General features: G+C 36.2%; 3 protein-coding genes across 3 annotated transcripts; all 3 read left to right on the forward strand.

Moving 5' to 3' along the window:
• Positions 1–3,188: 3,188 nt before the first annotated feature.
• On the forward strand, positions 3,189–13,871 carry LOC115961848. Its single transcript, XM_031080757.1, has 2 exons — positions 3,189–3,914; positions 13,638–13,871. The coding sequence occupies exons 1-2, from the start codon at positions 3,222–3,224 to the stop codon at positions 13,869–13,871; spliced, it is 927 nt and encodes a 308-aa protein (XP_030936617.1). The 5' UTR covers positions 3,189–3,221.
• A 1,319-nt stretch (positions 13,872–15,190) lies between these two features.
• Positions 15,191–17,091, forward strand: LOC115961850. The gene is made up of 3 exons (XM_031080758.1): positions 15,191–15,668; positions 16,059–16,187; positions 17,009–17,091. The coding sequence occupies exons 1-3, from the start codon at positions 15,191–15,193 to the stop codon at positions 17,089–17,091; spliced, it is 690 nt and encodes a 229-aa protein (XP_030936618.1).
• A 1,876-nt stretch (positions 17,092–18,967) lies between these two features.
• LOC115959500 (probable disease resistance protein At1g61180) lies at positions 18,968–21,049 on the forward strand. The gene is made up of 2 exons (XM_031077918.1): positions 18,968–19,569; positions 20,613–21,049. The coding sequence occupies exons 1-2, from the start codon at positions 18,970–18,972 to the stop codon at positions 20,679–20,681; spliced, it is 669 nt and encodes a 222-aa protein (XP_030933778.1). The 5' UTR covers positions 18,968–18,969; the 3' UTR covers positions 20,682–21,049.
• Positions 21,050–25,290: the final 4,241 nt, after the last annotated feature.

Below are 25,290 nucleotides of genomic sequence, written 5' to 3' on the forward strand. Positions count from 1 at the left end.
GGTGGAGTATAGAATTGAGCAGGAAAAGTAGGACAGAAGATTTGGATTCCAAACCAACTCCCCAAATCCCAGATCTCCACCTTAGACAAACAAAATGCAGATCCTTTCTCTTTCCTCCACCGTTTCCCTTCTCCTTCCTCCAAAACAAAGATCCACCCCTTCTCCTTCCTCCAAAACAAAACAAAACAAAACAAAATCCCGACTATTAGCGAACTGAAAACCAGCGTAAGAAACCTCCTTCTCTCCCATTCCGGTCTCTATCTCGAATGATCCAGAAAACCCAATCATTGCTTTCAGGTACGCTTCTTTTCATCTTTTTTCATCTTCTTAATTGTTTCTCCCTCAGCCTCAGGCCTTAAATCTCTCTCTCAATTGAAGTTTTCTATTTTCAACTTTTCCGGTCCCAACTCCACCAAACCCATTTCCCATTTTTCAACTTTCAAAGCATTTGATAGAAGAAGAAGAGAAAAAGGCAGTGGATTTTATTGTGGGCAAAAGAAAATAAAAATAAAGAGAAGAGGAAAGAGATGACAAAGAGATACGGAGGGCACTGTGAGAGAAAAAAAAAATTGCTTTGGAGTTCTAGAATTTTATATTTGTAGCTTTGGGTGATACCAACGATGGCTGAAGCAGTACATTTAAAGAGGAGGAGACCTTGTCTCAGCAAGTGATTGGGCTTGCCACCTTCATGGAGGGACAGGAATGGGAGTACATTTGAAGAGTAAGAACCAAATAAAGAGATTTCAATCTCAATTTCTAGAACTATAAGAAAAGTTACAGTGAAGAAAAGAAAGAGGAGAAAAAAGAAGAAGAAAGAAATGAAAAAGAGTTACAGTGATAGGAGATAATAATAATGTAGGGAGGGGTAGATTTTAGCAAAACTGAAAAAGGAACTTCCTAGAAGGTGCGTGATATATAAGCACCCTTCTATATTTACTAAATTACAAAAATACCAATTTGAGAGTATATAAACTTCCAATTTGCTTTTAAGATATCCTTTCACCGTTTTACATTCATTAGATTAATAATAATATAATATAATATAATATTATTATTATTATAGAACTAACTTATATATATTAGCAATAACCCAAAATAAGTCAGCGCTGAAATATTATATAGAAAATGTTAAGGACACAACTTTTGTGTTGTGGGATTTTTAGTATCTTTAGTATTGCCCATATTCTATTCTAATAAATAGACTGAAATGGGCATCAAAATTGCATTCATAACATTAAAATGAAACTTTTCTAAAAGGTACATATTATATAAATGACTTACTTATTTAAAAAGAAAAAATATATATACTAAATATGTTACATTTAGTATTAATATTAATAATAGTTCATCTTTCACATATATTTTATGCTCCTTTCTAACTATCTGCCATTAGTCTTATCAAAATAATTGGTATGGAACAGACAATAAAGAACAAAAATTAATGCTAAGGCAAATATAAATTTTTGCTAGATTTTGCTAGTAAATCATTACTTTCAAAAAATTAAAAATAATAATTCAAAGGTTTATGTATTATGTTTTCTTTTTAAGAAAATATACTATAAAAAAATGCAATTATGTTTACTTTTTAAGAAAATATACTATAAAAAATGCAATTATCTATGAATATATGATTTAAATTGTAAGTCATTTTATTATGTCAAATTTTTTTTTTTTTTTTATAGTTATACAGTGTTATTATGATTTGTTTCTTTAAAAAAAATGTTATTTATGACTATAACTTATTTTAGAATGAATGCAATGTCTATTGGATAGTTTATATCAATAATTTTCAAATGGCATCTTACATTGTATTATTAATGTCATTTCCTATTTAAAAGCATTTCATACATTTATGCTAAATATTCCTCTTTTTTTAGTTATTATTATGCTAACTATTTTAATTTAAATATAATTATGCTCTCTTTTAAACTCATTTTATAATTTTTCCCGTGCATTGCATGGATTTAGCAACGAGTTATTATTATTATTATTATTATTATTATTATTTTATCAATGTCTTTCGTTTACTAGCCTTTAATTTTTCCTTCATTAAATATGCTTCCCCCCTACCCCACCCCCTTAAATGTGCACCACCGAGTCCTGGTCCAATCATTTTTTTTTTTTTTAAACTTCAGTTACACGACCGAATTTTTACAGCTATCCTAACGTGCAGTACAATCAAAACCCTTCCTTCAGGTTCTCCCAAAAAAAAAAAAAAAAAAACACTTCCTCCGTAAAAAATGACTTCTTTCTTTCCACTTTTTTTTCTTTTTTTGGTTAAAGTGCACCACCACTCCTAAAATGGCTCTCTATTGATTTTTTCTTTACTCTTTCTTTTTTAATATACCATATTTTTTGTTGCTATTATAAAATTATTGTAAAAATATTGTGGAGTTAATATTTATTTTATTATTATTATTTTTCCATATGAAGGTTGAGAGCTTACTAGGGGTTAGAAAGGGATACAGTATACAAAGGGACACAAACTTTTTCTTTTTGCTGAATAAAGGGAGACAAACTTAGTATAGGGGAAATCATGCATTTCAATCATGTGAGTTAAGGTTAATTAACTCATACCAGTTCAACTATTTCGAACTCATTAAATTGGAGACTATTGTTTAGAGTAGATGTTATACTAGTACTAATATAATCAATTGTTAAACAATATCCCAAATAATTTTATAAAAATTTGTGACTGCTTAATCATTTCTCATTATGTGATTTAAAGCCAGTTCATACAATACATAGAATCTCTTACCTAAATAATTTGCCCTAAACTCACGAAATCTTACAAAAGCAAATCAAGCAATTCAATTGATTCTCAAAAATAAAATTAAAAATCAAACAATTCAATTGTTTTTGTTTTTATTTTTTTGGTTATCTGAATTTCGAGAGTACAGCCATCACATTTTGTAAAGAATTGAACTTGAAGAAACTAACCTCTGTACTCCCACAAAATTTCTCTTCAATTAAAGGGTGGTTTGTTTCTTTTTTCCAAAATGCTTTCATTAGTTTGCTCCATGTTGTACTAGCCACGTGGCTTTTTAGAATACAATTTAATGTTAACCTTTCCCATGTCTGTCTCTATTTCTTTTTCCCAACATAAATCTTCTTCTTCTCAATTATTTGGGAACATAAAGGCTATGTTATTGACTCAGTCAATAAATATGTGAGAACTGTAGGTTGCGTTTCCTAACTTGGAGGTTACACAAATCATTGACATGGATAACCTGAAGATGTTGTGGCACAATCATCAACTCGTACCAAATTCCTTTCGCAAACAAGTAAAGTTGGGTGGATGTAAAAATCTAATTAACATTTTTCCGCCTAATATGTTGAGAAGACTCCAGAATCTTGAACAATTGGATATATGGAATTGCAATTCTGTAGAAGAGGTATTTGAAATTAGAGGGGCAAATGTCAATGAAATTTGTGATACAGTATCAACTCAGTTGAGATTCCTGTGGTTATTCAATCTTCCGAAGCTTAAGCATGTATGGAGTTTGGATCTCGAAGCAATTTTGACATTTCAAAATCTACATACTGTTGAAGTTTTTCAATGTAAAATTCTGAAAAGTCTTTTTCCGGTCTCAGTGGCCAAGAGTCTTGAACAAATTGAGAGTCTAACAATACACGATTGTGGATTGGAGGAAATTGTTGCCCTGGAAGAAGGAGTGGAAACAACAATTAAGTTTGTGTTCCCACGAATAACCTCTCTAGTTCTTGAATCGCTGCCTGAACTCAAGTATTTTTATCCAGGAAAACACACTTTAGTGTGGCCATCGTTGAAAAGGTTGAGGATAAAGAATTGTGACAAAGTGAAGATTATTGCTTCGAATGAGTTAAGCTTCCAAGAAAGAGATGAGTTGGGGCATCATGTTCAGATTCAGGGGCCCCTCTTTCCAATTGAAAAGGTATGGATTTGTACTTGTCTCTTTGTTAACATGTATATGACACTAGCTAGTGTAATTATCATAAAATAATCAAAAAACTAAATTTAATAACAATTTCTTAATACTAAAATGGCTAGTGGGACTACATATAAATAGTTAGATTAGGTTATCTATAAAAAACTTAAAAAAAAAAAAAAAAAAAAAAAAAAAAAAAAAAAAAAAAAGCCTAGTAGGATTAGGAGCCCAGTTTCCAGCTGTACCGTAGCTGTGTTGAAGCTATACGAAGTAACAAGTAAATGTTCAGAATAAGAAATTAGAGACATTGGATAGGTTCATGACTACCTTAACGATATTTTTCAGATTTCTTTTTAGGAAAATGAAGGACATAATTGAGATATCCAACTAACTAAAACCTTATATGAAATCATCTTCTTTAAAACTAATTAGGGTATCATTTTTGTGTTTGATAATTTATATAGAGAAGCCTTTCATTTTACTAGTCAATGGATAATTTTCAAATTAATTATGGTTGGTAGGTCGGATTCCATATTATTGTTTAATTTTCTAAAATTTTATTTGAGTTTGGTTCTAAAATAATTTCAGAATTTTAAGTTTGACTAATATGTTTTGCTGATCTCGTGATAGTTTCAAATTTTTTGTTTCAGTTTATTAAAAAAGTTGTTAACGCATATGAATTAGGGAAAAATTTTGAGGGGTATCTCGACCGATTCTAACCATAATTTTGCATATGATTTGTCACATGTTGGGTTTAGACCACTGTCAGATATGATTATTAATCACATTTAAGGCCAATTTGATTATTAGATTTATTATGAATAGCCCTTAAAAATAAGATAAACATCAATAGCATGAATAGAGTGGAAAAAAAAAAAAAAAACCATATGATATTATGATCAAGGAAAAAACCTATAAAACAAACTAATTACATAGGAAAAAATTTGGAGGACTTGACCTTATCAATCCCGAGGTGAACAGGTCCACTATTAAATAAATGTTTACAGACTTGATAACTCTATTCTTTGTAAACTTAACTATAGTTATCAAACTAAGTTCTAAGATCCACAGACATCTTTGACAGCAGTACGCTGCAATGTGAACCTCTAATCCTCAAATGCAATATTCCCTTAAAGATTAGACTCCGCATCTTTGATGACTAATTTATAGCAACATCAGATTCATCGATTTTGATTGTATGAGAATGAACACTAGTAGCAACTTTGGAAGCAGTTGGCACCAGTGGCGGCTCTAGGATTTTTTTTTTTCTATGGGGTTCATTAAGAAGATGAATCTTGAGTAGGAGAAGAATCTTGCGGTCTACATGGTTTCCTTATTACAAATTTGTTCATAGTACTAGCAAGGTTATAAAAGATAAACTATAAGTTCATTTGGTATATTGTTTCTTAATATAATGAACATATTAATTATAGAAGGAAGTTGGAAGGGGGGAGTAAGAGCCGGGTTCAAGTCTCTAGAAAGAAGCTTAACACACATATATACTCAGATTAGACTAGAATAGGATTTCAATCTTAGATTAAAAATATAAAAATACAATAAACATATTAATTATTGTTGTTAAGTGAACTCTAATTATTATTGCTTATAATATTTTTATCTATTAGTTTATATGTTTACCCTTTACAATTCTTTTATTTAACAATTCAACTCAACTTTGACAACTATTGGTCTTTGTAATTATATTAAGAAAACTTTTGTTGTGTTAACTTTTGCTTTTGTCTTCACTCAATCACTCCCTTGTCCTATGCCTCTTGTCTAATGTTTTTATATTTAATTTTTTAGAATCACTCCTTATCTAATTGTTTAATTGTCTTTTAGTATTAACATTCGCTAATCACTGATGAATTGACTAGCCCAAGCCTCAGTCCGCATTAAACAAACAACAAATTAAAAACACATTCAAAATTAGCTATTCCATTCACAAGTCAATTTTTTCTCCTCTCGCTAGGAGCATTCCTTCTCGTCTAGGGTGAGCTACCATTCTTCACCACGTTTTTTCCTCGTGGTTTTTCTTTCTTCCTCCCTTTTCTTTCTTCTACACCTCACTATTCTTTGAAGTTACTAGACCAAGGGGTTGAAACCTTGAACACTGAGATGGATGCTGAAGTTATTGATCGTTTGCAACAGATTAACTTAACTTCAAAGGAAAACGAAGTTATCATAGTAAGGCCTGACAAAAGGGATAAAACCCTAGAAGAGTGCTCTTTCAGCCTTCTAGAAAAATTCTTAGCACCCTGTTCACTATACTTGAGAGCCGCCAAGAACCTCCTTTGATCAGTATGGAAGATAATCGAGGTTGTCGATGGTTTACTTCAATTTAAGTTTGCAATGGAGAGCTAGGTATTGTGGGTCGTGAATAACGAACCCTGGAGCTTTGATAATCGATCTTGGTACTGAAGCGATGGGAACGGGGCATGATGACGCGTTCACTCACTTTCACCGACTTACCTATTTGGGTACAAATCTGGGGTCCATTGTTCGATCACATCAATGCAGAGGCAGGCCTGGAGATCGAAAACAGCCTAGGTTAAGTCATTGAAGTCGACTACAAGGCATTTACCATAGACCAAGCGTGCTTTCTCCGAGTTCGTGTGGTGACTCCTCTAGACAAACCGATTCGTAGAGGTGGCTCGATAGTCAACCCTGAGGGAGATAAGACCTGGATCGCGTTTTGATATGAGCAGTTGTATGGTTTGTGTTTCAAGTGTGGTAAAATCAATCATGAAGCCAAGGAATGCAATGTCCAGGTTACTGAGGGGGAAGACCTACCTTATGGGGATTGGCTGAAAGTTGGGTTCCAACAAAGAGCTATGGGAAGCAGTGGTTCGACAGAAACTCAGACGAGGAATGACCCAATGGACACACATTTTGCTCCGACTAGGGAGACCGATGATGATAGGGTCCCACCAAATAGCCACGAAGCCACTAAGGTTCCGACGGACACCGACCAAACCTTAGTGTTGACCGAGGATAATGCTTCTTTTGGTGAGAATAATATCTCGATGGATTTTATGGCCATCACGCAATTTCCGAAAAAGAATAGGACTGAGTGAGATTCACGAGATCCCATTCCTAATACACTGAAAGTTGACATTACACCTAAGGAAACTAGCTCTATACTGGGGCCTACAGATATGGGAGGAGTTATTAATGAGATGACAACTATGCATAGTGGCCTATTTAGTATGCCTATTTCTTTCATGCAACCAACTATAGTCCCTAAAGGATTAGATGGGGTGCTGCATGACAAGGTAACAGTGCAACCATATACACAGGAGGTATCCCATGCAAAAGACACTTAGGAGGGTATGTGGAAAAAGCTTCTAAGGCCCACAAAAAATGTCATGCACACTAATGACATGAACCATGATGAGGTTGGCGTAAAAAGGGGAAAGCTAGAAACTGAACTTAGCACAGAAATTGTAAGCACCAAGGAAGCCAGAAAACATCCTTGGTCTGAGGGACATAAGTCGGACAAAACTGCATCAATGGTGGAGGCTAGTGGCCAGCCTCGCCGGGCACTACAGTCGACCCGAAGAGCACAGGCAGCATGACACATGGCGGCTTTTACGCCACATTTCTTCTAGATTCTTAGTCCCATGGTTATGTGTGAGGGATTACAATGAAATCTTGGTGTCTGAAGAAAAATAGAGTCGTATCCCAAAGCCCCTACATCTTATGCTGGACTTTTGGGAAGCTTTACTTGACTATTCTTTGATTGATTTAGGCTTTCAGGGAAGCATATACACATGGAGTAATGGACGGGAGAGCGACAACTTTGTTCAAGCACGCTTGCATCAGGCTTGTGCCACGTTGGAATGGAGAGAACAGTTCCCACATGCTAAAGTCAAGCATCTACACTCTTCTTACTCTGATCACATCCCAATTATGGTTAGCACTAACAACCTGAGTACATCTACAAGAAAGAAGAAAATCCCACACAAGCTTGAGGAAAAATGGGTGACCCACCCAGCATATGAAGACACCATCCGTGAGGCATGGGTGGGGTTAGTATGTGAAGGGAGCCCAATGTTTCAACTTTTTGAAAAGATTAAGAAGTGTAGACAAGCTCTGGTGCGGTAGAGCTATATGGCTTTTGGGAATGCTAATGTGAGACTCTAGGAAAAACACAAGCTACTGGAAGAACTGGCCAACCAGAATAAGGCAGAGAACAATGATGCCATTCGGGGTGTACGGGCTGATATAAACTCGTTACGGTACCATGAGGAGGGGCATGGAGACAACAGTCACGATCCATTTGGCTTCCTATGGGTGATAAGAACACCAAATTCTTTCATCAATGGGCAAGCCAACAGTGACGAAAAAATCACATTGCAGAGACCTATAATGCCAATGATAAGTGGTGTAACACGGATGATGAAATTGCAGATGCAGTGGAGCAGTACTTCAAAGCCTTGTTTACTTTAGCTCAACCAACTAACATGGAGGTTGTTCTAGACCCAATAGATAGACTAGTAACCCCATATATAAACCGCCAACTCTTTCAACCCTACACATCAAAGGAAATAAAGCAAGCTTTGTTCCAAATGCACCCTTTTAAGTTTTCGGGCCCTGATGGTATGTCCCTGTTCTTTTTTCAAAAATGCTGGCATATTATAGGGAATGATGTGGTTAAAGCTGTTCTTTCTATTTTGAACTTTGGCCACCTCTTACACAAGATGAACTATACCCACATTATTCTTATCCCCAAGAAGAATGAGCCCCAATACATCTCAGATTATGGCCCCATTAGCTTAGGCAATGTGGTATCATGGTTATTTTCTAAAGTTTTGTCTAATCGTATTAAATTAATATTGCCTAATATTATTTCTGATGCTCAAAGTGCCTTTGTTCCAAATCGCTTGATCACTAATAATACCACTGTAGCATTTGAGTTGTTACACAAGATGAGAAATAAGAGGAAAGGGAAGAGAGGTCAAATGGCAGTGAAGCTGGACATTAGCAAAGCCTACGATCGGGTTAAATGGCTATTTTTACGGAATATGATGACCAAACTTGGCTTTGATGATACTTGGATACGGCTAGCTTTGGAAACAGTTTGCACCACTTCTTACTCGATCCTCATCAATGGAAAGCCTCGTGGTTTGGTCAAACCCACCCATGGAATCAAGCAAGGCGATCCCCTCTCACCATATTTGTTCCCCCTTTGTGCTGAAACGTTGTCTGCAATGCTTCGAAGGGTTGAAGTGAACCGGTCTCTTAAAGGAGTTATATCTTGTCAGCATGGAGTGAACATTTCTCATTTGCTCTTTGCCAACGACAACCTATTGTTCTATCAAGCCACGGTTCAAGAGTGCCATGTGTTGCTTAACATATTTTATCACAGTATGAATCAGCTTCTGGACAAGCCATTAACTAACAAAAAATGTCCCTTTTCTTTAGCCAAAACACCAAACAAGAAATTCGGGACTTAATCAAAAATTTGCTTGGAGCCAAAATCATGACGGATTACGAAAAGTATTTGGGTTTGCCGATGGTTGGGGGTAGAACTAAGACAACCACCTTCAGGGAGATCCAAGACCGAGTTACTAAGAGAGTGTTAGGTTGGAAGGAGAAATTCATCTCTAAGGCCGGCCGAGAAATACTTATAAAGACAGTTGCACAGTCCATACCGACTTACTCCTTAAGCTTATTTAGGCTTCCAAGAGCAATGTGTGACGCCATCAACTCGACCTTGGCCAGATATTGGCAGGGACAGAAATACGATGAGAAAAAGATCCATTGGGTGAGCTGGAAGAAGTTGTGTATGGACAAGAATAGAGGAGGTATGGGGTTTTGAGACATCAATGATTTTAACCTCGCAATGTTGGCTAAGTAATCATGGTGATTGATTCATGGCACTTAGTCTCTCTTTTATCGAGTGTACAAAGCTCGATATTTCCCCAGTAACACATTCTTGGAGGCCCCATTGAGCCACAATCCTTCATTCGTATGGCGAAGTCTTCTGTCTACTCGAGATGTGATCATTGTTGGTTCGAAATGGAAAATAGGCGACAATAAGTGAATTAGTGTCACTACACACAAGTGGTTGTCTCACGACCCTATCTTCAATGGTGAACCCAATCCTGAGTTGAAGGTTAGTGACTTGATAGATGCTAATACAAGATAGTGGGATAGAGGCAAGGATCATACACTGTTTACGGCCAGAACTTGAAATGAGATTCTAGCTCCACCCTTCAATAATATACAAGCTAGGGACTCCTTTATATGGATGGAGAATAAGTCAAGGACCGTCTCAGTCAAGACCACTTATTATGTCACACTCCGGCTGAAGCATTAACAAATAATGGAGCACTCGAAGGCCCGGTGGGACAAGCCAACCTGGAAGAAACTCTGGACACTAAATGTACCACCAAAAGTCAGAACCTTCGTATGGAGGGCGTGCTTTAACAACCTACCTACTCAGGACAATTTACACAGAAGGAAGGTTCACATTATAGAGGTCTGTGGTTTGTGTCCACAAAAACCCAAGACTACTGGGCATATCTTGTGGGAGTGTCCCCTTGCCAGGAATGTATGTGCCTTGGTTAAGGGAAAGATTCAAAAGTGTTCCAATAAGGCTCGTGACTTCTTCTTACTATTCGGGTTCATGGTGCAAAGCTTAGACCAACAGGGCCTGGAACTTTGGGCAACAGTGGCATGGTCTATTTGGAATGCCCGAAATAAGGTCTACTTAGAACAAAAACAAACTCACCCAAGGACTATTTTGATTGGTGCAGAGGGTCTACTGAATGAGTACCAAAAGCTAATGGCATCTCAGATTTAAGTTTTTAGTAGGTGTCTTTTCTTAGCTACGTTGTGGTAGCCTCAGTCTATGGCTAGCTGTTTGTAGCTGTCCTCGGACTTATACAAGTATTCTCATATACATGTATTCAGTTTGCTTAGTTTAATAAAAGTTTCTGACCGGTTATAATAAAAAAAAAAAAAAAAAGGCTATTCCATTCACAAATTCAGTCAGAAGTATAAATTAATTGTTACTTTTATTTGTAAGAATAGATTGCTAATAGGATCATATTCAAACTAATTTCAGTTGGACTTAGAAAAGATTTATGGTCAAGGACTTGAGAAGTGCTATATTCACAACATTTTCACAACAAATTCTAGGTGGTAGGTTGTTACAATTCTAATTATAATTCACTACTAAAATTACTATTTTGCCCACTCTTGTAATAGACATTAACAACCTATTACTTAGGATTTGTTGTGAAAATATATATATATATATATATATATATATAATTTCTTTAGGGACTCAGGGTGTTAAAAATTTTATTTAAGAAGGTCAAACAAAAGAAAAATTAAAATTAGTTCTTTTTTTTTTTTTCTTTGCAGCTCTTGGAGTTCATTTGAACACCTTGGACTAAAGCTAATGCCACCCCTAGTAGGCACAAAATCTTTTAGATCTCAAATGAGTAGCTCCAAAGTTCTTAAAAACGTTTCTTAGGGTTTTCTTTATATATTGAGTAAAATAAATTTGAAACCCTAATCGCCTGATGGGCTGCCAGGCTAAAAATCCATTTTAGTGAAAACGCATTTCAATTGATCAAAACTATAAGTTTTCAATCAGTCGAAATGAATCAAATTTTCATTCTTGCACATTGAGAAACAAAACCTTGAGCACCTGTCTTAACATACCTATAAACTCTAAAGACTATAACAAGACAAATTTTGATTCACATGTTTGCTTGTACAAACTAAGATATTTAAATCCTAACATCATATTTTGTTGGTTATTTTTGTCTTTGGCTTACAATTTTTCTAGTAGGTTCCAACTACTTCAACTGTTAAAGTCTGTTATTTAAAAAAAAAAAAAAAAAAGATCTAGGTTCAAATTCCACATACACAAAAAATCACTAGGTGTCTTGACTTGATAATAAGGAACTATAATAATGCAATCAATACTATAAATTGAAATCTATCATATTTAAAAATTAAAAAAAAAAGGGTAAAAAATTCAACTTTTAAACCCACCTTTAAAACCACAAGTGGCAAACTATAGTTGAATTGGATCTTTTTTACTTTTTATATTTCCTTTTTAAAAAAAACACCTTGTGCATGAGTGATCTTGTTTGAAACCAAATCCCTCAAGTTGCATACCATGCCTCTCTCACATTCAGCTCAGTAGTTCATTTGTGGGGTTTACTCCAGTGTGAGATGGTGTTATATGTAATCATTACCCAAGATAATCAATCATGACATATTATTATCTGATGTTAGAAAATCATATATAATATAAGTTTCTTTTTTTTTGGCCAAAATAATATAAGTTTCTTATGTTAGAAAATCATATATAAGCAATTGCCCCACGACCTCCCCAAAATCATATATAATATTATTTGATGTTAAATTGCCCCTAATAACACATACATAAAGCCCCTTTACTCGAAGAAAGAAACAACTACCATCATACTAGTTTTTGTCTTTTCATAGTGGGCGCACTCCTGTTTGGTTAGAGTATTGGTGTTTTTTGTTTTCAAAACAATGTGAAAACAGTCATCAAAAAAGTAAAATCAAAATTTGTTTTCTAATTTTCATAATACAAAAAAGTGTGTTTGTCACCATGTTTTCAGGTTAGTTTTTTAAGTACTGAAAACACAAAAATTGTGTTTGGAAATATAACTCAATTTTTCATAAAAAAGTGAACTTTTTCTGACAAAGAGTCATGAAGAGAGAGAAATCTCGCAATACCCAAATGCATTCATGAACACACCCAGCACCATCTGTTTTTTCAACACGCCTAAACCAAATGAAATCATTTTCTACCTAATTAGATTTTAGGTAATCTCTAAGAGACCAATGAGACACTACCACCTCATAACCTTATCTCTTTTGTTCCCTTTTAGGATCTGTTTGGATAGAACTTATTTTGCTGAAACTGAAAATTGAAAACTAAAAACGCTATAGCAAAATAATTTTTAAATGTGTGAATAGTACTGTAGGACCCATTTTTAATGAAAAAGTTGCTGAAGAGTGAAGTTTGTGAATCTCATACACTGTTCACGGGACTCATAAAACTGATAAAAAGACTAAAATGTCAACAATATATGGCTACTGTTCATAGACAGTAGCCATTTGTGTGCACAGAGGAAAAATAAAAAAACAAAACAAAACGTAAACGCAAACCGCAACAGCCGGATCCAAACCCACACTTAATTTTAACTCATTTTAAAACTAATCATATCAAAATCCTAGACTCCATTTCTTCTAAAAATACATTACGCAGCATGTTGAAGTGTTTACACATGTTCAGGCATAAAAGATAGAACATCCTTAACCTTGCGATATTCGCACCGAACTCATCGAGTCAAACGATGATTCTAGAAGTACACCGACATAGACTTTGCTTGTCGATGGAGTCGCCGACAATCACAATGTCATAGAGATTTGTATGACAATAGCATATCATAGTATTGTGTACCTATTTTGTTATTCATACCCATTATTATTTTTCCAATTTAATTATACTTTCAATTTTGTCATTTAATCTTCCCCAATTGAGTTGATATCCTAACTTTGCCACTGATTAGATACATTCTATCCCTACTTGAAATAGTTGGGAATATTATCCTAAACTTGCTTAAAGAACACTAACTTTTCCTTTCTTTTGTTCAATGCTTTGATCTTTCCCAAGATACATTGTCTAACCTTGAAGAATTGAAATTAAATAGGGATGATACGATAAATCAGACATACGATCGATTAAAAGCACGGTTCTCTTGCAAACTAGAAGTCCTCGGGCTGTACAGCAAAGATCGGTCAACAGCATTCCCTTGGGTATTTGTTCAAGGATTGTACAATCTTAAGGAGCTTGACTTCGTTAATTTTTTCTTGGAAAAAATTTGTCCATGTGGAATTGGCGATAACGAAGGACAATATGCTGAGATGTTCGAACGTTTGACAACTTTACATCTATCTTGTTAATGTATATTATATTATATTATGGGCTTTAGGCCCAATTACTTTACTTGTATAGCACACTTGTACTTGTACTACACTTTACTTGTATAGCATACTTACGCCTCCTATATAAGGCTCTGATGTATATTCTCTCATTACGAAATACAATACAATCTTCCAGTATTTCTAACATGGTATCAGAGCCACTGCTCTGACCTTTTCTTAGCAGTCTTTTCTGTATTGGTGTTACTCCACTCTCAACATCGCTTCCGCTATCACAACAGTCGCCACAGCCTCTCGCCGTTGAAACTCCGATGTCTTCCAGCCGTCGCCCTTGGGTTCCGGACCTGCAGCCGCTGTCGTTGAGTAGTCCAACATTGCACAGAACACTGCACGTGTCATCGCCGCCACGAATATTGCTCCGATCAAATTTTTGGAGATATCACTGTGTTCGTCTTGAACCGATCTACCCGCTGGTGAAAGCCTCGCAGTAAATAGATGTTGGACGCGCCGTCACGCGCGGCTTGAATTTTCTGCGTCAGAGACCCACGCGCCGTCATCAGTTCAAGCTGACGTCACCTGTGACGTCATCAGTGCCACGTCAGCCCTAGCTGCGTCAGCATCCACTCATCTGCTGACGTCAGCGCCACGTCATCTTGTGACGTCATCTGCTGACCGTTGACCGATCGTTGACCGTTGACTTTGACCGGCCGTTGACTTTGACCAGGGTTGATTTTTGCAGTCCAGGTTCTCCTTACCCAGTTTTTCACGTAGATTTCATTTTTGCATTCTGTTTTTACATATTGTGTCTCTAAATGGATAAAAAGGATGTTTTTCTTCCTCGCCCCATCAATACTGTATTGGAGGGGAACAAAAATTACTTATCTTGGTCTCAAGCTATGCGCAGTTTTCTTAAGGGTCGCATGCTCTGGCATTATTGTACTGGTGCAGTCGCCATTCCTGTCAAAGGAGCAAGTGAAGAAGATACTGCCTTCCTTGGTCGTATGATTGAATGGGATAGTCACAACCACATGATCCTCACATGGATTCGGAACACTTCCATTCCCTCCATTTCCAACCTGTTGGGCAGCTATGATGATGCCAAGTCAGCATGGGATATGTTGGCCAAAAGGTACTCCACTACTCATGGCTCCATGAAATATCAGTTAGTGGTTGAATTGCATCAACTCAGACAAGAACCAGGGCAATCCATCAATGACTACTATGATCAGCTTCGCTTCATTTGGGACCAAATTGACCTTTCTGATCCAACTTAGGCATGCTCAAAGGATGCTCAACAATATGCTTCCATCAGAGATGAATTTCGCCTCTATGAATTCCTGATGTCCCTTCACAAGGATTTTGAGCCCATTCGAGGTCAGCTGCTAAATCGCAGTCTTGCTCCCTCTCTTGATACTGCTGTGAATGAGTTGGTTAGAAAAGAAGCTCGTCTTGCAACCCTTCAAGCTCAGAATAAGCTCAATGTTTTGGCTATTACACCTTCTGCTCCACCCATAGAGCAACCTCAACAATCAGGTGATTCCTCTGGCTCTAGCAATCGTCGCAAGCAGACTAACAAAAAGTTCTGCAACTATTGCAAGCGTCCTGGCCACACCATTGAGACTTGTTATCGTCGCAACAAATCTACTGCTGCCGTTGCTAATACTGAGCCTACTCCGCCGATGGCTTCCATTTCAGCTGAGTTCCAGTCTTCTGGATCCACTATCAACCTCTCTCCCACTGAACTACAGGAGATCATAGCTCAGGCTGTTCGTATGGCTGGTAATGCATCTCTTTCCACTGCTCTCTCAGTTCTACCCGGTAAGTCTCAAACTTGGCTCTTTGACTCTGCCTGTTGCAATCACATGACACCTCACTCCTCCTTATTCTCCAAACTTGACCCTGCACCACACCCTCTAAATATTAATATAGCTGATGGTTCCACCATGCATGGGAATAGTTTAGGTTTTGTTTCGACCTCCAACCTCTCTGTTCCTGGAGTCTTCCATGTACCTGACCTATCCTATAATTTGTGCTCTGTGGGACAATTAGCTGAACTAGGTTATCTCCTTATTTTTGACTATTCTGGGTGTATTGTGCAGGATCCGAGGACGGGACAAGAGCTTGGGACCGGCCCTAGAGTTGGGCGTATGTTTCCCGTGGACAATCTTCATCTTCCACCTGTTGCTCCTGTTTCTGTTGCTACTGCAGCTGCTGCAGTTTCTTCCTTACCATCTCTTGCACTTTGGCATTCTCGTCTTGGTCATGCATCATCTTCTCGGGTACAACAGTTAGCTTCTAGGGGTCTGCTGGGTTCTGTGTCCAAAGACAATTTTGATTGTACTTCATGTCAGTTAGGAAAACAACTAGCTTTGTCTTTTAATAACAGTGAATCCATTTCTAATAGTATTTTTGAGTTAATTCATTTTAATGTTTGGGGACCTTCTCCTGTTGCTAGTATTGGTGGATCTCGATATTTTGTTGTCTTTATTGATGATTATTCTCGTTATAGTTGGATATTTCCTATGAAATCTCGTTCTGAAATTTTACCAATATACAGCAACTTTGCAAAAATGGTTGAAACCCAATTCTCCAAACGTATCAAAACTTTTCGTTCTGATAATGCTCTTGAATATACTCAATATGCGTTTCAAGCTTTGTTACATTCCTATGGCACTGTGCATCATCTAACTTGTCCAGGTACCTCTCAGCAAAATGGTCGAGCCGAAAGAAAACTTCGTCATATTCTTGACACTGTTCGTGCTCTTCTTCTTTCTGCCAAAGTTCCTGCCCCATTTTGGGGTGAAGCTGCTCTTAATGCTGTTCATGCGATTAATCGCATTCCAAGTGCTGTCATCCATAATCAGACTCCGTATGAGCGTCTCTTTGGGTCACCTCCTGATTATCATCACCTTCGATCCTTTGGATCTGCTTGTTTCGTTCTTCTTCAGTCTCATGAACACAACAAACTTGAGCCTCGATCTAGACTTTGTTGTTTCCTTGGTTATGGCGAAACTCAAAAAGGGTATAGGTGTTATGATCCTGTCTCTCATCGTCTTCGTGTTTCTCGTAATGTTGTCTTTTGGGAACATCGATTGTTTGTTGAACTCTCTCACTTTCTTCTTCCCTAACTACCTCCTCTGTTTTAGAAATTTTTCCAGATGAGTCTCTTGTTCCTTCTACAAATACTTTTGATCCTCCTTTTGACCCTTCTCCAGATATTTTTGATGCTACTCCTAGATAGGTTGAAGATGAACAGGTTGATGACGAGCTACCCCACCTAGAGCCTGGGTCCCCTGCTCCTGCTCCACCTAAAGATCCTCCACAAGACATTCCACATCGCCACTCAACCCGGGTAAGATCCATTCCTACACATTTACTTGACTATCATTGTTACACTGCCCTTGCTACACTTCACGAGTCTCAAACCTATCGTGAGGCCTCCACTGACCCTTTATGGCAGATTGCAATGAAAGAGGAACTTGATGCATTAACCAAAAATCATACCTGGGATCTGGTCACTCTCCCTCCTGGACAGTCTGTGGTTGGTTGTAAGTGGATCTATAAGATCAAGACTCGCTCTAATGGGTCCATTGAGCGCTACAAGGCTCGTCTTGTTGCAAAAGGTTTTACACAGAAGTATGGGATTGATTATGAAGAGACCTTTACTCTAGTTGCTCGCATCTCATCTGTTCGTGCCCTCTTAGCTGTTGCTGCTGCTAGTAAATGGGATCTTTTTCAGATGGATGTTAAAAATGCTTTCCTTAATGGGGATTTGAGTGAAACAGTCTATATGCAACCTCCTCCTGGTCTCTCTGTTGACTCAAACAAGGTTTGTCATCTTCGACGTGCACTTTATGGTCTTAAACAAGCTCCACGAGTTTGGTTTGCCAAGTTCAGCTCCACTATCTTTCGCTTGGGTTACACTGCCAGTCCGTATGATTCTGCCTTATTTCTTCGTCATACTGATAAAGGCACCATTTTGCTTCTTCTATATGTGGATGATATGATCATAACTGGTGATGACCTCAGTGGCATTCAAGAACTCAAGGATTTTCTCAGTCAGCAATTTGAGATGAAAGATCTTGGACATCTCAGTTATTTCTTGGGTCTTGAAATTACTCATTCCACAGATGGTCTTTATATTACTCAAGCCAAGTATGCTTCTGACCTTTTATCTCGAGCTGGACTCACTGACAGTAAGACTGTTGACACTCCAGTTGAACTTAATGCGCATTTGACACCCTCAGGGGGGAAACCATTGTCTAATCCTTCTCTTTACAGACGATTGGTTGGCAGCCTAGTTTATCTCACAGTTACTCGTCCAGATATCTCCTATGCTGTTCATCAGGTGAGCCAATATCTGTCTGCTCCACGATCTACTCACTATGCTGCTGTTCTGCGCATTCTTCGATACCTGAAGGGCACTCTCTTCCATGGCATTTTCTACTCAGCTCAGTCTCCTCTTGTACTTCGTGCATTTTCTGATGCTGATTGGGCAGGGGATCCCACTGATCGCAGGTCCACTACAGGTTATTGCTTTCTCCTTGGTTCTTCTTTAATTTCTTGGCGAAGTAAGAAACAAACCTTTGTGGCCCGCTCCAGTACTGAAGCAAAATATCGTGCCCTTGCTGATACCACATCTGAGTTCCTTTGGCTACGATGGCTTCTTAAGGATTTAGATGTGTCCACATCCTCTGCTACTCTCCTTTATTGTGACAACCAGAGTGCCATTCATATTGCTCACAATGATGTCTTCCATGAACGGACTAAACACATCGAGATTGATTGTCATTTTATCCGTTATCATCTTGTCCATGGTGCTCTCAAGCTCTTCTCCGTCTCCTCCAAAGATCAACTTGCAGATATCTTCACCAAGTCACTTCTTAAGGGACGCACTTGTAATTTGGTTGACAACCTCAAACTGGTCTCACATCCACCTTGAGTTTGAGGGGGGCTGTTAATGTATATTATATTATATTATGGGCTTTAGGTCCAATTACTTTACTTGTATAGCACACTTGTACTTGTACTACACTTACGCCTCCTATATAAGGCTCTGATGTATATTCTCTCATTACGAAATACAATACAATCTTCCAGTATTTCTAACATATCTAAAATGCCCAAGTTGATGCATTTGTGGAAGGAAAACTCTCAACAAGGTAGGGGCATTCAAAATTTGGAGTCTCTACATGTATCATCTTGCGGCAGATTAAAAAATTTAGTGCCATCCTCAATGTGTTTCCGAAATTTATACACTTTGGAAGTATTTAGATGTCATGGGTTGATTAGTTTAGCAACTTACTCAACCGTCAAAAGTTTGGTCCAACTCAAAGAATTGAGATTACATGGATGCAAAAGAATGAGAGAAATAGTCACAAACGAGGGAGAAGGTGAAGCAGGAGATGAGATTTGTTTCAATCAATTGAATCGTTTGTCGCTTTATGATTTACCCACTCTGGGAAGCTTCTTCCACTTGGGTAATCGCACCATAAAATTCCCATCACTGGAAGATCTAAGTGTGAACAGATGCCCGGAATTGAAGATCTTCTCTAATGGAGTCCTAAGCATGCAGAAGCTAGAGCATGTTAGACTGGACGGAAACTATTGGTCGGCATACCAAAGTGGTCTGTTCCCGGTGGAAGATGTGAATACCTTCATAAAAAGAAGTTGGGAGAAAATCAACGATCCATGCTTGCGACAACTATTCACTCAGAAGGTATGTTGACTATGTTCTCACGTTTTTATTTTTTATTTATTTTTTTTTTTTTATGAATCACGTTTTTATTTTATGTCATTCTTAAAAGCATTTTTGTTGGAGTTTAACACAAGGAAGGTGACATGATGCGGACCCAATGGTCACATATCCTAAATTCCACGGTAACATAACGTTAATAATATATAATATTTATAACACTTGCAATTGTTAATATACTTTTCCACTACTGGTCGTTAAAAGGTGCAATGCACTGGAACATGAATTCAACTAGTTTTAAATTAGTTTATTTAATATTGAGTTAGTTTATACATTAAAACAAAAGTGAATTCAACTAGTTTTAAATTAAAAGATAAAAGAAAAAGTTATTGACAAACGCACGTGCCACTTTGGCAATCATTTTTAGAAGGCTTTTGGTGGAATAATTTGCTTCCGCTGCCATGTATTATGCTTTTGGTTTTTTGGCAAGTTTAATCCAAATAAATAAGTTATACATTTATTTTTCATATATTTATCAACAGACATGCACATATGGTATACATTTTTTTTTTTTTTTTTGGTAAGTGTGGGAGTTTTGTTATCATATTTACCATCTAGCTAACATAAATAAATTTCCATTTTATATATGAACTCATTTTTCTTTTACGGTGATGAAGTGCTCATTTCACCTATATATAATAGCTAAATGATAAGATTTTTTTACACAAGCATATCTCACTCGTTTACACTGATATAGAAACACTAATTTAATCTTCTTCTTTTTTTTTTCTTTTTTTTTTTTTTGGGTTTGACACACAAATATATATATATATTCTTATTTTTGTTCTTGAGGAATTTGGTTAGAAAAGACTTGATATTTGTTCTTGTGCTTGTTGGATCTTCTGACTTAGGTATCAATTGCATTTATTATTGTATATAAGAATGAGATTGTTGATTAGATCATGATCTAGTGTTACGTTGTTTTGGGATTAATTTTCTCTTTCATCTCTTTATTTTTTTGGATTAGTTTTCGTTTGGGGCATTAATTTGAACCTCTTTTATTGTAGACCAATGCAAGCACAAGTGAGGCCGGAGAGGAAAATGATGTTGATGACTTGGAGGATGACTCGATGTAAGATTCAAGTAAGGGGAGACAGGAAAACATTGGTGATAGCCTTGGAGGATGACTCACTAAGATTCAAGTGAAAATGGAGAGAAAAATACTTAAAATGATTTCGAGAATGACTCAAAGGAGGATTGATCTTTTAATATATTAATGATTGATTTCTAGAACAATATAACTTTTACTGTTGAACGAGTGATGTAGTGCTTTTTGTTTTTGGTTGTGATGTTAGAGCTGTAGACATCATTAGATGGATCAAAAAGTTCTCCTTAATGTATTGGTGTGTTACAGATAAGGATGAGACTCATAGTAGCTTTGTCATGGGGCTTTGGAGCTAAGACAAGGCTATTATATAGTCCAAGAAATCATATGAATTTTTATTAGTGAAACTGTAGTCTCGTAGACAAATTGAAGGATTGCTTTAATCAAGTAGTGAATTTTGTACTCATCCTTGCTCATCTCTAAGAGGTGAAAACCATATAGCGGGATCCCTAACTCACATCTAAGGAGTTAAAAACAAATATTCAGCATTAAAAAAAAAATGGTTCTAAGATATCTTACATTTGCTTTGCTAATGATCTTGCTTAGTATGTTTATATTTATTTATTTTCGATGAAGTTACTGGGGATCATACCTTAGACATTGAGACACAACACAGGTTGATCGAGGTGCTGTTAGGCCAAAAAAAGTGTGAGAATTGAGATAAAGCTATTAGGATATGAATTTAATCAATGGTATCAGTGAAACCCATGTTAAAAAATGGTTAAGTAGTACAAGTAGAGGCCACCCCATTCAATTAAGTTGGTTTTGATGCCTAACACTATCCCAAGTTTGTACCCTATCTTCTTATTACTTAAATAATTGGTCTTTACACTTTTAATCAAGATGAAAATAGCAAAATTTCTAAGAACACAATGTTTTAAATGACATAGAAGAGTGCCAAATTTGAATACAATGTAACAAGGCCTTTAGCAGGCGTATCGCTATTCAATGCTGATACAACACAAAAAGTGAAACAGTTACCTGCAACACATTTTCCTTTTACTAACAACCTAGCTATATATTAAATATGTGTTTAATATTTGTACTTACACCATGCAATGAGACCTTCTATAAAAATAGGCAAACCCAAATCCCTATTTATCAAGATAGTCAATACCGTACCGGTACTGGCCAATATGTACCATACCGGTATGTATACCGGTATCGAAATATGAATGTTTCGTACCGGTTTAAATACCGGCCATATACCGACCAATTTCGGGCAATACTGGTCAGTATCGAGCGTACCAGTCGGTACAGAAAAAAGTTTTTTTTTTTTTTTTTTAAGTTTTGTAATTTTTGAATTTTTGTTAGGGCAGAATGGTAACTTATTTGCATTAACTTATTAGATTTATTTGTTTTCTTAGTATGGAATGGTAACTTTTATGCTTTCTATTTTTTATATATTTTATTTTTTTTTTTTTTTTTTTTAATTGATACTAAAGTCTAAAACCATGAATAATTAGTTTAAATTGAGGAAATGTTTTATGGTAAACTTTTAAATTTATTATAATACACACACACACACACACACACACACACACACACACACACACACATATATATATATATATATATTTATTTATTTATTTATAAATATAAAAAATAGCAGTAAACCCGAAACGGTACACCGATATTGATCGGTATCCAAAATATATCGTACTGCTGGCCAAATCGGTACAGCCTCCGATACAGTATTGACTACCTTGCTATTTATAGGCCGCTCTGAAATTTATCTCTTAGTGGAGTGGTCCTATCACAAACAAATGGGCTCATGGATGGAGCTATATATGGACTAGGTGGGGTAATGGGCCCCCAAAGTTTTTTTTTTTTTTTTTAATATTAGTATATTAATAGGTACTAATTTTAGCAATTTTTTCAATAAAATTACACTTTGCTCTCCCTTAACAATGCCGTCAATTCTTTTAAGGGTAATGTTATATATTCGCAAACTTTTTTACAATATTTTTACAAACTATTGAGTTAGCAAATTTTTATTGGTTTGCATACTTGTATCACTTTTTATTTACCAATAACCACTCACCACATTAACAATTTGTAAAAATTATGTAGTTTTATCATTTTCCTCCTTTTAAAAGCCATAAAAAATTAATATATTATATCTAAACCGAAATATACAAGCTCAAAAAAATTAACCCAACAAAAAAATTACCAATAATAAAGCTAAAAAAAATTAAAACCAATCAACATATTTTACCCAAAACAAACAACTTGACCCTTTAAAAAGTTTTAAACAAAAATCCTTAGTGGTAAAGCAGTAAAGTTAAGGGCCGGAAACGCTGCACACAGCGAGCAGCAGAACCGCTCCCTAACTTCAAGTTCTGACTCTGTCCCTGTACGGGCTTACACCATGATGACACTTTCCTTAAGAATGAGTGCACCCAAATCCCTATTTAGCCCCTTCATTAAACCATTAGTTCTTCACTGTTTTTATGTTCTGATTCATTGATATGTTATTTGTTCTTGTAATATTTTTTAAAACTAATCTGTGAAGATGTAGATGCTATTGCAACCATATTGCCTTGAATTAATTAATAAAACCTTGAAACTTATTGTAGCACATTTTCCTGTAAATACAATTTCAAGTGACAAGAGTACATAAGTTGGCAACTTGGCAGTGGCAGTGGAAGACTAGAAGCTAAAAATGAAGCAAAGGCGCGTGCTAGTAGCAGCCCTCAAAAGCAAGTACCAATGGGGTAATTTCACCTTGAGCTAGAGATCACTAGTAGCTTCATGTTCTTCCAAAAACAGCAACCATAAAAACTAGTTGGTCAGTCAAATTGAATGAAATTAAAAGGCAGAATCAATAAAGATTTTAGGATTTTAGCTTGAAGGGTTATCTTGAACTTGTCTTGTGTAATGAAATTGAGAGGAGCAATATCATTCGAATTTGGGTTTAAGATTCAATTTGGGTTTAATATTCAATGGTAGTGATGTTGAAGGGCACTCATTACCAATTTGGGTTTCAAATGGGGAAGAGGATCTAGATCATTTGGGTTGGGAAGTGCACACATTAGGCACATAGAGACAAGAAAGCAAAAAAAAGACTAGACAAAGGAACCAATTATACTCATTTTGAAAATTTAGTGGCTGAAAGCACCCATTTAAAATATTAGGAACTATAAAAGCACTCATTATGTAAACATTACGGAGCAAAAGTGTTTTTTTTTTTTTTTTAACCTATATAATATAGTTTTACAATGAGAAAATTGAGTTAATTTTTTAAAAATTTTAAAGTCTAAGGTCTTGCATAATGTAATTTGATCTTAATTAATAAATATCATAACTAAATATCTGCCTCCATGCTTTGTGGTTTAAGATGTAAATTTTGAAAATTGTAGGGGCTGAAAAATATTTGCCAACGTGGTGTGATTGGGGTGTGACTTTGATAGATCATATTGTTTTACAGCTCATGCTTTGTCTTCACTTCCACTATTTGCATCGTCCTTTGGATGAAAATAGCCAAATACCATGTTTTGGCAAAGTTTGTGGCAATCTAGCACTGTTTCAGAAATATTTAGCAATCTATCACTTTTTTGGTACTTGAATTTCACAAACTGGAGTTCTAAATGGTACTCGAGTTCAGTGAACTCGAGTTCCTAGTGAGTCCGCCAATGTGGCACTGGCTAAGTTGGATTTTGGGCATTAAAAAATGCCACCTGGTACTCGAGTTTCTCAAAGTCGGGTACTGTGTGTCCTACACTCGAGTTTTGTGGACTCGAGTACTGTGCAATTTTTCATACACAGTACTCGAGTTTCCCAAACACAAGTATGGCTCAGGTATCGTAGTTCCACAATCCAGGCTCATACTCGAGTTCATTGAACTCGAGTTTGGCTCGGGTTGCAAGCCCACCATACTTGAGTTCATTGAACTCGTGTAGTGTACTGTCATACCAAAGTTAAATCTCTCACCTCTCTATATTTTCCTTTATTATTAGTTGCTGAAATGGATCTTTGTCCTTCAAACAAAGGCCTATCGTTTTTTTGGGACTTTTAATTTGATGGTTTGAGCAAAATGTACAGAGGATATCGTATGCATGTGTTTCTGTTTACGTGAGGGAGAAGAAATGTATGAGAGAAAGTAACTTCTTTTTTTTTTTTTTTTTTTTTTGAGAATCATAGAAAGTAACTTTTGGAAGATTGGTTTATTCAGATTATCTTTATCTTTATAATTTTATCTTTTATGAATCCACTGTAATAGTTTCTTTGTGAAAAAAAAAATGTAATTTGAAACAATACTAGCACTAACAGTACTGTAGTAGGATTTCCATTGGTGGTTTTTGTAATTTGATATGCAAACTGCAAATGTTAACAATTACCATAAAATCATATCCCACCTACATTAGACTTTTTTTTTTTTAAGAAATTTTTTTTATCAAAAGGATAATGTAGCAACAGGAAACAAGAGATGACTTGATGAAATCCATCGTGATCAGTCTCCTTATTAAAATATTTGTTTCCAGTATTAGTTTAACAATGTTTTCTTCAATATCAGTTTCAAGCACAAATAAGCCTTCATGACAAAATCCCTTGCCCACAAAATCACCATTTTGACTAAA

This window comes from Quercus lobata, chromosome 9 (assembly GCF_001633185.2).
Source record: "Quercus lobata isolate SW786 chromosome 9, ValleyOak3.0 Primary Assembly, whole genome shotgun sequence".
NCBI classification, from domain to species: domain Eukaryota; kingdom Viridiplantae; phylum Streptophyta; class Magnoliopsida; order Fagales; family Fagaceae; genus Quercus; species Quercus lobata.